Source organism: Brachycentrus maculatus, unplaced genomic scaffold (assembly GCF_059751285.1).
Source record: "Brachycentrus maculatus isolate JH-2025_06_01 unplaced genomic scaffold, ASM5975128v1 h1tg000173l, whole genome shotgun sequence".
Taxonomy (NCBI): domain Eukaryota; kingdom Metazoa; phylum Arthropoda; class Insecta; order Trichoptera; family Brachycentridae; genus Brachycentrus; species Brachycentrus maculatus.
Genome location: NW_028280926.1, coordinates 3440342 through 3454732, shown reverse-complemented (window position 1 = coordinate 3454732; position 14391 = coordinate 3440342). Strand labels below are relative to the sequence as shown.

Genomic DNA, 14391 nt, shown 5'->3' with positions numbered 1-14391 from the left:
TCTGCTTTTTTGATTCAGTACAATACATAAGAATTTCTATTTATACATGTCATTATATATTTAAACATTACTTTTATAACAATTGATTTATTAAATTTATAATCTATATATATCTAGGTAAACATCGATTGGCCTTTTAGAACTATTAAAAGACTTATTAATTTATTTTTGCCAGTTCATTTCAGGTGATTGATTATTTTATTTTAATTTCATTATTTCGTTCCGTTCATCCACAACTATTATTTCCTCGTTTTTTGATCCATCCAGGGGTCGTGAAAGAACAACAAAGTTTGATCCTTCATTTTTTAAATGGCTGTCGTTGAAATTTCCTGGGTTTCTTTTTTTCCTAACCGATGTAGTTTTGGTATCGGATTTCACTGTCTGCTTGTTGATATTTGGAATCACTATTGCAACAGGACCATTTGTGGATGGATGAATTTTGTTCATTGATTTCAACACACTGTAGAAATATGACGTAAGATCTCGTTTTTGCCTGTATATTGAAGCATCTTCAGGATTTTCTTCTTTGAATATTATAATGCTATCGTCTTGTAATTTTTCTTGTTCCTTGGTATGTGGTCTGCCGTTTTGGATCCTTGTATTGTTCAATGCTGGCCCTTCTTCATTTTCCGATTGATCTTGGAATTTCTTGCTGAGAAGTTCTGATATAAGGCTAATAAGTTTTTCATTTTCCGTTTTCTGAACTAAATTATTATTTCTGTACAATCCATCCTGCGTTTTATAAGTCTCACGAAGCTGTTCATTCTTCAAACTATTCAGAAAGTCTTGATGCCTGTGAAAATAATTGCTTTGCATAGGTCTTGTATGATGATTCCGCATTGTTTTAAAAAGGCTACGCCAATTATTATTGATAATTTTGTTTTGATTTTCCCAGAAGAGTTTTACTTTTTCGTAATTATCAGGCGACAAGTTTTTGTTAAACGTGTAACTTTCTTTAAGTCTTTTTCCTCTGTTACCCCAAAACGGATCTTCAACGTCTTTCTTGCCTCTATTTCCCCAGAATGGATCTTCGTCGATATCTCTTTTTCCTCTATTTCCCCAAAACGGATCTTCGTCAGTATTTTTCTTGCCCCTATTTCCCCAAAATGGGCTATCGTCCCCGTCTTTTTTTCCTCTGTTACCCCAAAAACGATCGTCTTCAATATTTTTTTTACCCCTGTTACCCCAGAATGGGTCGTCGTCAATATCTTTCTTTCCCCTGTTACCCCAAAAACGATCATCCTCAATATTTTTTTTACCTCTGTTACCCCAAAATGGATCGTCGTTAATATCTTTCTTTCCCCTGTTACCCCAAAAAGGATCTTCGCTGTACTTTTTGCCTCTGTTTCCCCAAAACGGATCGTCTACATTATTCTTTTTTCCTCTATTACCCCAAAATGGTTCATCGTCCGAGGCTTTTTTTCCCCTGTTTCCCCAGAAAGGATCATCAATATCCTTTTTTCCTCTGTTACCCCAAAAAGGATCATCGTCGTTCTTTTTTCCTCGGTTACCCCAGAACGGGTCATCTTCTTCACTTTTTTTACCTCTGTTTCCCCAAAAAACGTCAGATTCGTCGTTCTTTTTTCCTCTATTTCCCCAAAACAGATCAAAGTCCTCTTCTCTTCTTGTCCTGTTGCTCTTAAGTAAATCTATTCCTGATCGTCTTCCCCTCGATGGCCATGTCGGTATGATATCTTCGTTACGTCTGGTTTTTACGATTTTATTGACGTCTGGAATCATATTTCTGATCTCAAAAGCGTGGTTTGTTTCATATTTATGCGAAGTTCCCAGCATTTCTGGGGTTATCAGGCTGTTCATCAACATGTCTAGAAATGTCGGTGGGTTCTCAGAATATCTAGGTACTGGATCATTCCAAAAGGGTTCCTTGTCCGATAGAGGCCAGTACATACTCCGGTCATCAATAATATGGGTTAGTCTTTTAGATCTTGATTTGGGTAGAGATTGTTGTTTGTCGTCTTGTGTTCCTTGGGTAAACGGCTGGTTTCGATATCCTTTAGAGATCGTTTGTTGACAGTGTCCGAAGTTGAACTGCTGAGTGGCGATCAGAAGGTAGATTATACCCAACACTAGAAAGGACGTCCCCATTGTCGGGATCTGTAATACAATGTGAAACATAAATATTAGGTTAAATATTATAGAAAGATTTAAAATTGAACAAGTGATTTTTTTACTTATTTTAACAAAAAAATATATATATTCATGAAATATCGGATCATATATTTACACTTTAGTGAATATTTTGCACTCTGAATACAAGATTCTGTGTAATGCAAACAAAAAAGTAAGGCTATAAGAATTATTTCGTATACGAGACTTGTGGCCACGTCGACTATGGATTACTTTAAATAGTTTAAGAAACTCATTCATATTAATAGCGCCCTAGTGGCACAACCTAATGCAAGTACGGATATGGAGCCCTGGGTGCCTTAACCATTATCAAACAAACTTTTTCTTGATATAACTCATTTATTTATTCGTTAAATATTTTCTTGATCAAAGGTAAAAGCCCGAAATTACACACTTAACAAACCCAATTAAAATATTCAAAAAACGGTTAATGTAATATTTGCATTATACACGTGTGTGTCTCAACTTATTATGATTTTTTTTCACTTAGATAGAAAATTCATATTGCATTATTTTTTAAAACTTTTATATATGCCTTCAAATGTATAATATGGTCAATCATAAAAAAACGATAGATGTTTTATCTCAAGTGTAGACATCTCTTATTTTGATACGTCATGATTCTGATAAAATACGTTGTACAAATACATACAACAATAAATTGTTTGTTAACCTAGTAAACATTTTTTTTAAATCCAATAATATATATTATCTCATCATGATAGAAATCGCCTCTATTGTTATTGATTGATTTGGCATTTACTTTGTAGAATAACATGATAATTTAAATATAAAAATAAAACCTCACACTTGCATAACTAAATACAACTTTCGAGTTTATTTATGCAAACACGAATAGTTTCGAGAATTAAAGATGTTCTCCTTAATAGGCGAATTTAAAAACAGTTTGTATTTTTACCTGTTGATTAAATCATCCGAAAACTAGTAGTATTTACATTACTAAAGTCAAAAGTGGTCTTATTAAAAAAAATGAAGATATTGGAGACTGAAAATTATTATGCGAATCTTGGCATGAAATTGAATCACCTCTATTGGTAGGCTATTTGGTTTATCACAAATCTTTATGTATTAATTTTAAATCAAACACAGATTTTTTTAGTCTACTAAGTTGTAATTTATTATTAGATTAAAACCAATATTTTTAGCTTTTCCACTTTTTTTATTTGACCAGCGACCGGGTTTCGTCGTTACCGACATCATCAGACTGGTGAGAGGCTATACAAATTGTTATGTTATATATAAAAGAAGGCAGGAGTTGATAACCATGATTTGATATAATTTTATTCTTTTATATATAACATAACAATTTGTATAGCCTCTCACCAGTCTGATGATGTTGGTAACGACGAAACCCGGTCGCTGGTCAAATAAAAAAAGTGGAAAAGCTAAAAATATTGGTTTTAATCTAATAATAAATTAAAAATGCAATTCCATCACGAAGTGTCAGTGGATAATATAAATCTATTACTAAGTTGTATTTAACTAACAAAAACACATAAAAAATCAATATTGTGACAATTGCTTCGCCTTGTTAGGGCATTATCAAAGGAATGTGAAGATCAAATGGACTACGGTCCTTATGAAGCTATATAATTCTAAGTGAGAGTTTTAACATGTGCAGCAATAATTAAACGCCAAATCAAATAATAAATAAAATACATCACAAATCTTCTGCATAGTCATTAATAACGATAATTTAGGTTTGCTCTAAGGAAAAACGAATGGTATGTATTGCTTTTACGCAATGAAGCACCAATTGTGCTATTTATTTAATACAAAGCTAAAAATCAACACAAAAAAATGGATTCATTATTTGAAGACAGATGTTGAATTAATTTTTATGTTATGGATTTAGAAGTAACGATATATATGAACAAATTCGACCCATTAAAAATTGTAGGAGTTTGTAAAATAACATGAACAAAACTTACCAATTTTTTTATAATAGGTGACAGATGGTAATATATAACTGGCTTCAAAACTGTTGTTGGTGTAAACTCATCATTTCGCTCAAGCACTTTGTAGAAGTTCAGATAGTACCATTCGCATGGGTAGTACCATTACCAGATAGTACCATTCGCTGATCTTCAGTGCTGGGATCACAATGGTACTAATCTGTTGATTCAGGCCTCTTTTATAGTTTCCATGGGGGTGTTCCTATGGGGAGGGGGAGGAGAAAGGGTTGCCACCCCTGTCTCTTGAGGCATTTTTCTTGTTTTCGCGTCACTCACCGTTTCACGGTGTAAACCTCCGGATTGGACATTTCAGGGGTTTGAAACACAATATAACCATAAAATAAAATTTTTTTTTCATCAACGCAAATGCAACGTGCTCTTTTCTTAAAAAACTATTACTACAGGGTCTTTCAATAAGGACTTTCAAACTTTCAAAGTTGATAGCCGCCATATTGTTGATGCTACATTTGTCGATTTGATTGACATTTATTCAGTCTCTTATGGCAAATTACCATTAATGGATATTGCTTTCAACAAAACGTGCAAATAATAAAATTATTTCATTTCATTAAAAGATCGATGATATCTCACACACACTTTGTTTTATTTTAATTTAAAGATAGGAAGCTCTTAATGAAAGACCCTATATGTGTAGAATTACTTTTTTTGTAAATATTATATATTGACTAATTCACCATGACGCCGCTTCTACACAGTGATAGGCAGAGAAAAAAGAACGCCACATCACTCTGTCTTTGCAAACGCTTCATCCATATTTATACATCCCCTCATATGTATTGTTCCGATTTCTAACCTGACGACCACGTTAAACTATTTAAAAAAAAACTTGATGATACCATCGTTCATCAAGTTTCACTGAAATCTTCTCGGTCTTCCTCTGTTCCTATTTCTAATTACGTTCGCCTTATAAATTTGTTTAACTGTAAATAGTATTAATACTCCACCAACAAGACACGTAAACTGGCTTGATCGGTCTCAGCAAAAAAATTAAAACATGTTAATTATGTTTATGAATTTGTTACTGAATGCATATATGGTCTCAGCAAAAAAAAAGAATTCAAGCCTATCTCTTGAGTAAAAACTCGTCTTCTTCATTTGTGATTTTTCAGTCTAATGTTTATTTAACTGGTACTTGAAGCGGAAGGCTGAACACCTATCCTTCGTTTTTTTCCTACATTTAATGGTCAAGATAACGCTGCTTCTTTACGATGCAGTGTCCAATGCACCATTGAGTGTGTAAAGGGTTAGAATAATACATTTAAAATATATATATCACTCACTCCTTTCAAGAACGTCATAAATCGAAATACTCGATTTTTCAGGAGAACCTTTTTAAAGTTTGAAAATATATTACAATGTATAAAAATAAATATCAAGCCACTTACTGAAATTTTTACTGTGCAACATATCTTTTTAGGTAAAACATGAAGGTTTTTTTTCCATTTGAAAAATATTAAGTTTATTTAAAAAAATAATTAAACAATACCTTTTCTTCAAAATGCAAAAACAACACTTTCTGCCTTGTAGCGGGTAAATATTAAGTTAGAAACATGCCTCTTTTTCTGGGATATAGTACATTTTCTGGGCATTCCGAAAATATGCATAACTGAAAATTGACGTTTTTTTTATTTTTGACGTTCTTGAAAGGAGTGAGCGATATAACACTTTTTAGTAAATAATTGTAAAAAATATAAAAACATTGATCTTCCCTGTTAAGAAACACTGAATTTAAGAATGAAAGAGTGGTTGGGAGAGCCGTTATTAGATTAAAATGGTTTCTTATTTACTTTCCAAATTATTTATACACCGGTGTGTACACAGTAACCTCTGGAGAATTCATTATTATTTATTTATAAACTTTCTTTCACATGACCAATATAAACTGATTTATTTTTATGATTTGGGGGTCAGAATTCCTACATGAAATATAAAAAAAACGTTACCAATTGATTATTGTTGGTTATGTTGTAGTTTTAAACATGAAATTAATTTCAACTACATGAAATTTGAAAAAAAAATGCTTAACTAGCATTCAGGCATCGAATATTTCAGACGGATATTAATAAAAGAAGATTGAAACAGATTTTCAAAAAAAAAAGGAAAACTATTTGTTTTGTATATCGGTTTTATTTTTAAGTTCTAATCTCATTTTTCTATTGAGAATATCATAAACTATTTTAAATTATTTAAAATATTTTATTATATAAATTTGTAATTGATAAATACGACTTGCATTATAAAATTTACAGTATTTCATCAAATATATTTTAAAATTAAATCGATGTTCCTGTATATCTTCCATTAAAAACGGTTGGCGTATTTGATAGTCAGTATGAATGAATATCTTCATCTATGTTGAGATATCAGTATAAATAACTTCTAAATGAAGACGAACCCAAAATCTGTAAATAAAGATTTAGACACACTCAAAATATCTCGATTTTTTTTTAAATATCATTTTGTTACATAAAATAACAATGGTCAACAATTCATAGCGTTTATTTTGTAACTGGCATGAAAATACCTGATCTTTATGCACTTCGCATGGCTGAATTTAAAAAAAAACGGAATCCAAAAAAATGTAGCACGTCAGATTTTCTAGTTATGGATACTATATTTTTTATTCTGATGTTTCCTAAAGTTTATCTTATTATTTATGTATAAATATAAAAAAACATTAAATTTTATCGTATGCAATATTAATAAGTTAAAATATTTCCACTATTACTCCATAATTATTGATTTTTTTTTTAAAATCCATTATATCTTAGACTAAAACATATCTAGATACCAACCACTATTACGGTTTCAACGTATGGGTTCCATAAAAAAAAATATGGCTTTAACATAAAAACTTGACTTGGTATAAACTTGTCACTATATAGACCTTGAATAAGAACGATTAAGTAAGTCACAATCAGTCGTCAAAATTTCAGTTACAAAATCATTGTTGCCCAGTGTAATTATCACGGATAGGAACGATTTTTTCAAAACATTAAACACTTTCTTTCGTCTACCTACATACATTCGCATGAATATAATACCTTAATTTTTTCTCTTTTGTAATTTCATGGCGTATTATGTTTCTGAAAAGTCTGTAGTCATATTTGGTTAGGGTGTATTATTAAGCTTAATCCTAGGGGACTCTTCTCGCCCTGATTCAGAAACAATTTTCGAGCTTTAAGGATGGGGTTTAAGGTGGGAGTTCCTAATTCAAAGAAATAGCAGTGATAAGCAAACACTGACAGAAAGCTTGTTAACAATATTTTGAGTGTGTCCACTTGTACACATATCTGGGTTTCTCCACTTAGTTATTTTACTTTTTGACATCTCAATATAGATGAAGAAGAATATGGAAGATTCCTTCCTATATACTGTTCTTGTTTTACTGTTTTTTCCTCACTTTTTCGATTCGAATGCCCAAACTGTTAAACTTAACTTTCTTAATTTTATCGATAATGGTCATCTCAGCCTTGCGTCATTTCCTCATTGAATTCTCCATTCGGACATCTATCATACATCGTTTTGGGGCACATTCATCTGAGAGATCGCGTTTAGACTGTATTCAGTCTACTTTTAACAATCTTTTTCCAACTCATTAATTTCCATACATTTCAAACATACATTACAAAAATGCATTTTTAATATTTAGACATACATAAAAAAAGTCTGGGCGGTTACCAGCCCATGACAGTTCATAAGCTCTGTAAATACATAGACTTTCATATTCACCTTCATGTATGCTGAGATGACAAATGTAAAAATTGTTGGGTAATATATCCAAAATTAAACACGGTTATTGGATTGAATTCTACTTTATTTACATATATGATATGTAACTCGTTTCGTCTAATTAAGACATTATCAAACACTATAGGAGTGTTTAATAATGTCTTAATAAGACGAAACGCGTCACATATCATACATGAAAATATAGTACAATTCACTTTATAAAATAAAACAACTATGTTTTAAACATTTTTTATTGGTATACTTATGCTCACCGGTTTCGACAAGAACCTTGTCATCATCAAGGTTTATGTACGAGTACTAATTCTAAAACATAGAAATACTAAAAGTTAGGTTATAGATAATTACCCTTCCCTTACGATATCAAAAACTACCATGATAATTTAATTATCTATGACCTAACTATGAGTATTTCAATGTTTTAAAATTAGTACATAAACCCTGATGATGACAAGGTTCTTGTCGAAACCAGTTGGAATAAGTTTACCAATGAAAAGTGGTTAAAACAAAGCTGTTTTATTTTATAAAGTTTATAAAATGTGCCACAAAGTATCTTCGAAAAACATTCAAGAAAAGTAGAATTCAATCCAATAACCGTGTTTAATTTTGAATATATTACCCAACAATCCCTTAAAATTTGCCGGGCGGCATGGTTGACTTCATCCCATGGTTGTGTACATACAAATATATGGTAAAGGTACACCTAGGACGTACCCATGTTACAAGGCAGTTTAGGTCGTGGCTTGTCTTCACAGATTAGCATTGGGACCTGGGATCTCCCCCTGCCCTGCCTTCCTCGCCCGTCCACCCCACCTCGCCCTGGTCCATTGTATCAACGCCCACATGTGATTATTGTTTTGAAATAACCTAAGGAAAAGAAACGAGCGAACCTCATCGGCTTAAGTGCAGTCAGCATTGACGATTTGTGCGCAATTTAGAAATGTGCTAATTTAAATGACGTTTCAAAATAGATGAAGAAGAAGAAACACAAATGTAGCTCTTTAAATTATTTTGCTATAGTGTTTCGTGTCTAATCTAGATGTGTAAAGATAAAAAAAATATTTTTTAATATTTTATTCAACATGGTTACATTTTCTTTATACAATTTAATATAATTTCTATACCGTAGAACGGGGCTACTTGAACTTTGATGTGTTACTTGAGTCCAGTACAAAACAATGATTTGAATCTGTATTTGGTCTACAATAATAAATATATCGTGACTATAAGTGTCACCTGTCAGGGAAAAAATGAATCATGTCGATACATTCATTGTTGTAGTATCTATTTTTTTTGTACTGGGCTCAAGTAACACATCAAAGTTCAAGTGGGCCCCGTTCGACGGTACATTTCTACTCGAAACAATCTAATAATTTTAATTAATGTTTTATTTAGTAAATACCACTTTTTCTTAAAATCTACTGTGACACGTGTTTCGATGCATTCCGCATCATTTTCAAACACGATTTGTGTTTGAAAATGATGCGGAATGCATCGAAACACGTGTCACAGTAGATTTTAAGAAATAGTGGTATTTACTAAGTAAAACATTAATTAAAAATGGATAGATTTTACCACAAAGTGACTGCCGAATCAATTAATGAAACTAATAATTTTATTTGGAATGAGTCTCTCCAAAAAAGAGACAGCTCATGTGCTTGCAGAGGAATTTTTTTCATCTTTTGATAACATTACGTAAATAAATTAATCACAAGCAAACAAGCAAGCATAAGTAATTTCACAGTTATTCGAATATATGTAAAGTTAAACTAGACAATAGGGTTCTAATTCCAACCCTAACGTATGGAAGCGAAGCATGTAGTTTGCAAAATAAGGGTCAAGATCTCTGCTAAATAAAAATATTATTCAACTCAACCATAGATGCTGTCAAAAACTCATATAAAAGACTAATAGGATATATATACAAGTTCCATTCCAAAAATTGGCGTTTTAACCATATTCTTAATCACATATATATATTTTTTTAACTAGGCTACATCGATAAATGGTAATGTAATGAGTGTTCTGTGTAAAGTCGGTTTCACACACACACATACACACACTCACATACACACACACACATACACACACACACACACACACATACACTCACACATACCCACCCTCTCTTCTCTTTTCTCTCTTAATATACAATACAACAAAGTATTCATAGCATACATATATATGGAATTATTTAATTGGCTTTTATTTTTGTCAATTAAACTATATTTATATGTTCAGTAGGTACAAGCTGTATAATTCCCAAATTAATTAATTGAAGAATTAAATAAGCTCCTAATTTGGGCAAAAATCCAAAATTTGTTAGTTTATTTCCAAATGTTGAATATATTATTACTTGATGCGTTATATTCCTTCTGATATATATAGTAATTCGTCTGAGTACGTGAGAGCCCCTTTATTACGAGTAACATTCTTCGTATGGGAAATACAGATCTAAAGAATATTTTGGGCTTATTATTAAACATAAGTATCTCCTTCGTTGTGTGTGCACCATTCTTATTCAGACGTCGACTTCCTGTCGGATTTTTTCTTATTTTTTATCACACTGTTATCCTGTTTAGAATACCATGATTGGACCAAACTGGAGATGTTGATGTATTAACTGTAAAAATAAATTATATAATACATTATTACATCTTTCTTGTTGATGAATCTATGTTCTTCTGGTCTCGCATTAGCACCCTTAGTTAATATTTTATGACGTACAGAACAACTTTGATGCACCTCCTATCGCTAAACGCTCCAAAAATCTATGAAGCAGTCATAAAGCACTTGACCACATAACAAAACATTCGAGTGTTAGTGGTCATAAAAAGTGCTTATTTACAGCACAATAAAAAAATCCGTTTTTTTTGGCATGTATCAATTTTGTATAATTGTACTCAATTTTGGATGCTTTGCCAAAATAAAACAACTTTCTTATACAATCACAATACATCTCATCAAAGATGAAGAAGAATATGGAGGTGTGGGTATTTACGGGGCTGACGACCGTCATAGGCTGGTTTAAGTGATAAGTCTACCCATTATTGACAACCACACTACTCAAATTCTTGGAAATTCTATATATTTGAACCAATTTGGAAACATTGTTTTTGAATCACTAGAGACATCTATTGGTGAGATGAAGAAAAGCTTTATATTAAAAAAAATATAGTCATCATTAACCATCTGTTGGGTGAATTAAAAAATATATATAAATTGGATGCAGTTTTTAGAGTGTTGTGTTTGTTATATTGAAAGTATCATCTTTGTGGATCTTATAAATTATAAATTAAACCCTGAAGACCCCAACCACAGGTTGTTGCCGAAACTAGTTGGTTGTTAGTAAAAATGTGAGTGGATCAAAAAACAAAATCTTTTTATTTCGCAAAATAATATTTAGAGTGTTGTTTTAAGTATGTAATTTGAGATGAAGAAAAGCGTTATATTAAAAAAAAAGTCATCATTAACCATAGGTTGGGTAAATTAAAAAAATATATATATATATTGGATGCAGTTTTTAGAGTGTTGTGTTTGGTATATTGAAAGTATCAACTTTGTGGATCTTATAAATTATAAATTAAACCCTGAAGACCACAACCACAGGTTGTTGCCGAAACTAGTTGGTTGTTAAAAAAAATGTGAGTGGATCAAAAAACAAAATCTTTTTATTTCTTAAAATAATATTTAGAGTGTTGTTTTAAATATGTAATTTGAAATGTCGAATTTCAATGAGTTCAAGATTAATAAAAAGCTTAACGTATTGTTTCATATTTTAGTAGTGTTGTATTAGAATTTAATAAATCAAATGTGTCCGAACTGATATGGTTTCAGTGCAGCGTAAAATTATAAAGGTCATTCTCCATGGTAAATGTAGCCAAAGTTACAACGATCTTTATCTTAACACACATTTTGGTGTTAAAAGATTAATGGTTAATATCTTAATTATAGTTTTTACCTGATCCATGGTGTAAGTTTTATCTTTCGACATATGATGTAACATCGTTATTAGACGTAACGCTTGATGGGGGTACATGGACTGAACACATCTTTAACATTGTACCACGTATCGCTCATGGCCATCGCAATAGTTGTCACGCTTTGAGAATAAAAAAAGTACGTTTTTATTATTCATGGGATACAAAGTGGTCATACCATACATTCAATTGGAGATTTTATTTTATTATTTTACCAAATTATTATTGATACCACAGCTTATTACATAGTTATGTATTCGGTTTTTTTTTGTACTATTTCATCCTTCAGACTGATGTGCGACAAAGCGATGTTTGATACATGTTGGAATGGTGAACTTAGCAAAGAATTCAAGGCTGAGATAAAAGCATTATTGATAATGTTAAGAAAGGCGTGTTGAGATGGTTAGGACATGTGGAACAAATGAGTGAGAAAAGAGCGGTAAAACAAATTTATGAGGCGTATGTGGTTGGAAAAAGGAGCAGAGGAAGACCGAGAAAACCTTGGCACGATCAGGTATGTTAAATACTTGAAAGCGGTCGGATCAAGAGTCGAAATAATTGGCTGGTATATATGAGGAGATGCATGAATGTGGAAGAGGCGAAGAATGTCTGCAAAGACAGAGTGGTAAGGTATTTTATTCGCTCTACCTATCACTGCCAGAAAGAATAATCTTATCCACCATTCCATATATTACCTTTGTATAGTATTTGGAAGGAGAGGAGGCAAATGTTTTAAGAAGTACTTGATTATGCCATGTTTTCCTCGACATTTCACTGGTTCTATTACCAACCACATTCGTCTCATAAATTTGTTTTACTGTTCTTTCTTCACTCATTCGACTCACATGCCCAAATCATCTTTACACACGTTTTTTTTTTTTAAATTTTATAGATAGTGCTTATCTCAGCTTTCCATACTTTCCTTATATGCGGTAGAATCGATTGCCATATTTAGCTGATCGATTCTACCGTGGCCAAATGTTAGACTTTTGTAAATTAATCTAGAATATTTTTAAATAAAAAAATTAAATATTTGTGTTTTAATTATTCACAAAAATACTCATAAAAAAAACTTAATACAATGTTATACTTCTTATGTGAGCCTATGCGACTCATTATTAGAAATAGGTAAAAAAATATGGTAGAGTGGTACAGATATCTAAGGATTTTCTGGCATGTATTTAAAAAATATGAAATCAAAGAAATATAATGTAAAATGATAAAAAAATAACAAGAAAGTAAACAATTGAAACAAATACAGTTATTAAAAAAAGTGTTTTTATTATTTACAAAAATACTCTAATTTCATACTATTTCTGTGAGCCTAAGCGGCTCATGATAAGAAATAGGTATCAAATTATGGTAGAGTGGGTTCGAACCGAGAAACTCTGACTCAAGAGTCCGCGATACTAATCACGGGACCACAACTCGACACGATTAAGTATAAGCCATCAATTGCACGGAAAACGAATTGATGATGAAACTAATAATGTTTGAGTATGCGCATCTCTTTCATGACCCCTACGCAGGTACATATCGCTCACTCCTTTCAAGAACGTCATAAATCAAAAAACTTGATTTTTCAGGAGAACGTTTTTAAAGTTTAAAACTACAATACAATGCATTAAAAATAAATATCAAGCCACTTATTGAACTTTTTACTGTGCAACAGATCTTTTTAGATAAATCCTGAAGGTTTTTTCTCCATTTGAAAAATATTTGGTTAATTAAAAACAAATAGTTAAACAACACATTTTCTTAAAAATAAAAAAACACCACTTCTGCCCTGTAGCGGGTAAATATTAACTTAAAAATATGCGTCTTTTGCTGGGATATAGTATATTTTCTGGGCATTCCGAAAACATGCACAATTGAAAATTGACGATTTTCGATTTATGACGTTCTTGAAAGGAGTGAGCGATATGGTAATCCTACGACAAAACGTCTGAAACCGATGATTTATAACTGTTCATAATTCATTTTAATGTAATTTTTCAAATCTTAAATACAATATTATTCTTGTTTTCTTTAGACAAGATATTCCACTTCTGTTTTGATATTTTTCTATGCCTAGATCGTTCAGTAATATTTAAAAAAATAAATAATCACTTTGAACCTTAAACTGAAATCATAAATCACCGAATTGTTACTCCTTGACAGTTAGAAAAGACGTGATTAACGATTGTATTAAGATTTGTAAGAAAAATATAAAAAACAACCATTGTTATTTACAAATCCAATTTATTTGAAGTGAACTTATTTGCATAGGTGATTTCGGCTATTAAAAAAAAATAGTTGCCTTAATCATAATTTCTTACTTTAATAAATTTATTAGATTTTTAATAAGACTTTTCATTTAAAATTTTGTTACAATGATTAAAGAAAACACTTCGTTTTTTACCACTTGAGTTTTATTATAGACTACATGTTTCAGAAGTTAAACTTCCATCATTCAGGTCTGTATAGTAACTAAAATATAAAATATAAAATTGTTTTATAAATAAGGAGAGGGAAGT

General features: G+C 31.3%; 2 protein-coding genes across 2 annotated transcripts in view; one reads left to right on the top strand and one right to left on the bottom strand.

Annotated features, from left to right (window-relative positions):
- Positions 1–14391, top strand: part of LOC148308236 (rho GTPase-activating protein 7-like) — a 449904-nt gene that overhangs the window by 110084 nt on the left and 325429 nt on the right. The gene's annotated exons all lie outside the window — the stretch shown is intronic.
- On the bottom strand, positions 130–2108 carry natalisin (neuropeptide natalisin). The gene has a single exon (XM_088262135.1). It carries the CDS (start codon positions 2104–2106, stop codon positions 199–201), a length of 1908 nt encoding a protein of 635 aa, XP_088118261.1. The 5' UTR covers positions 2107–2108; the 3' UTR covers positions 130–198.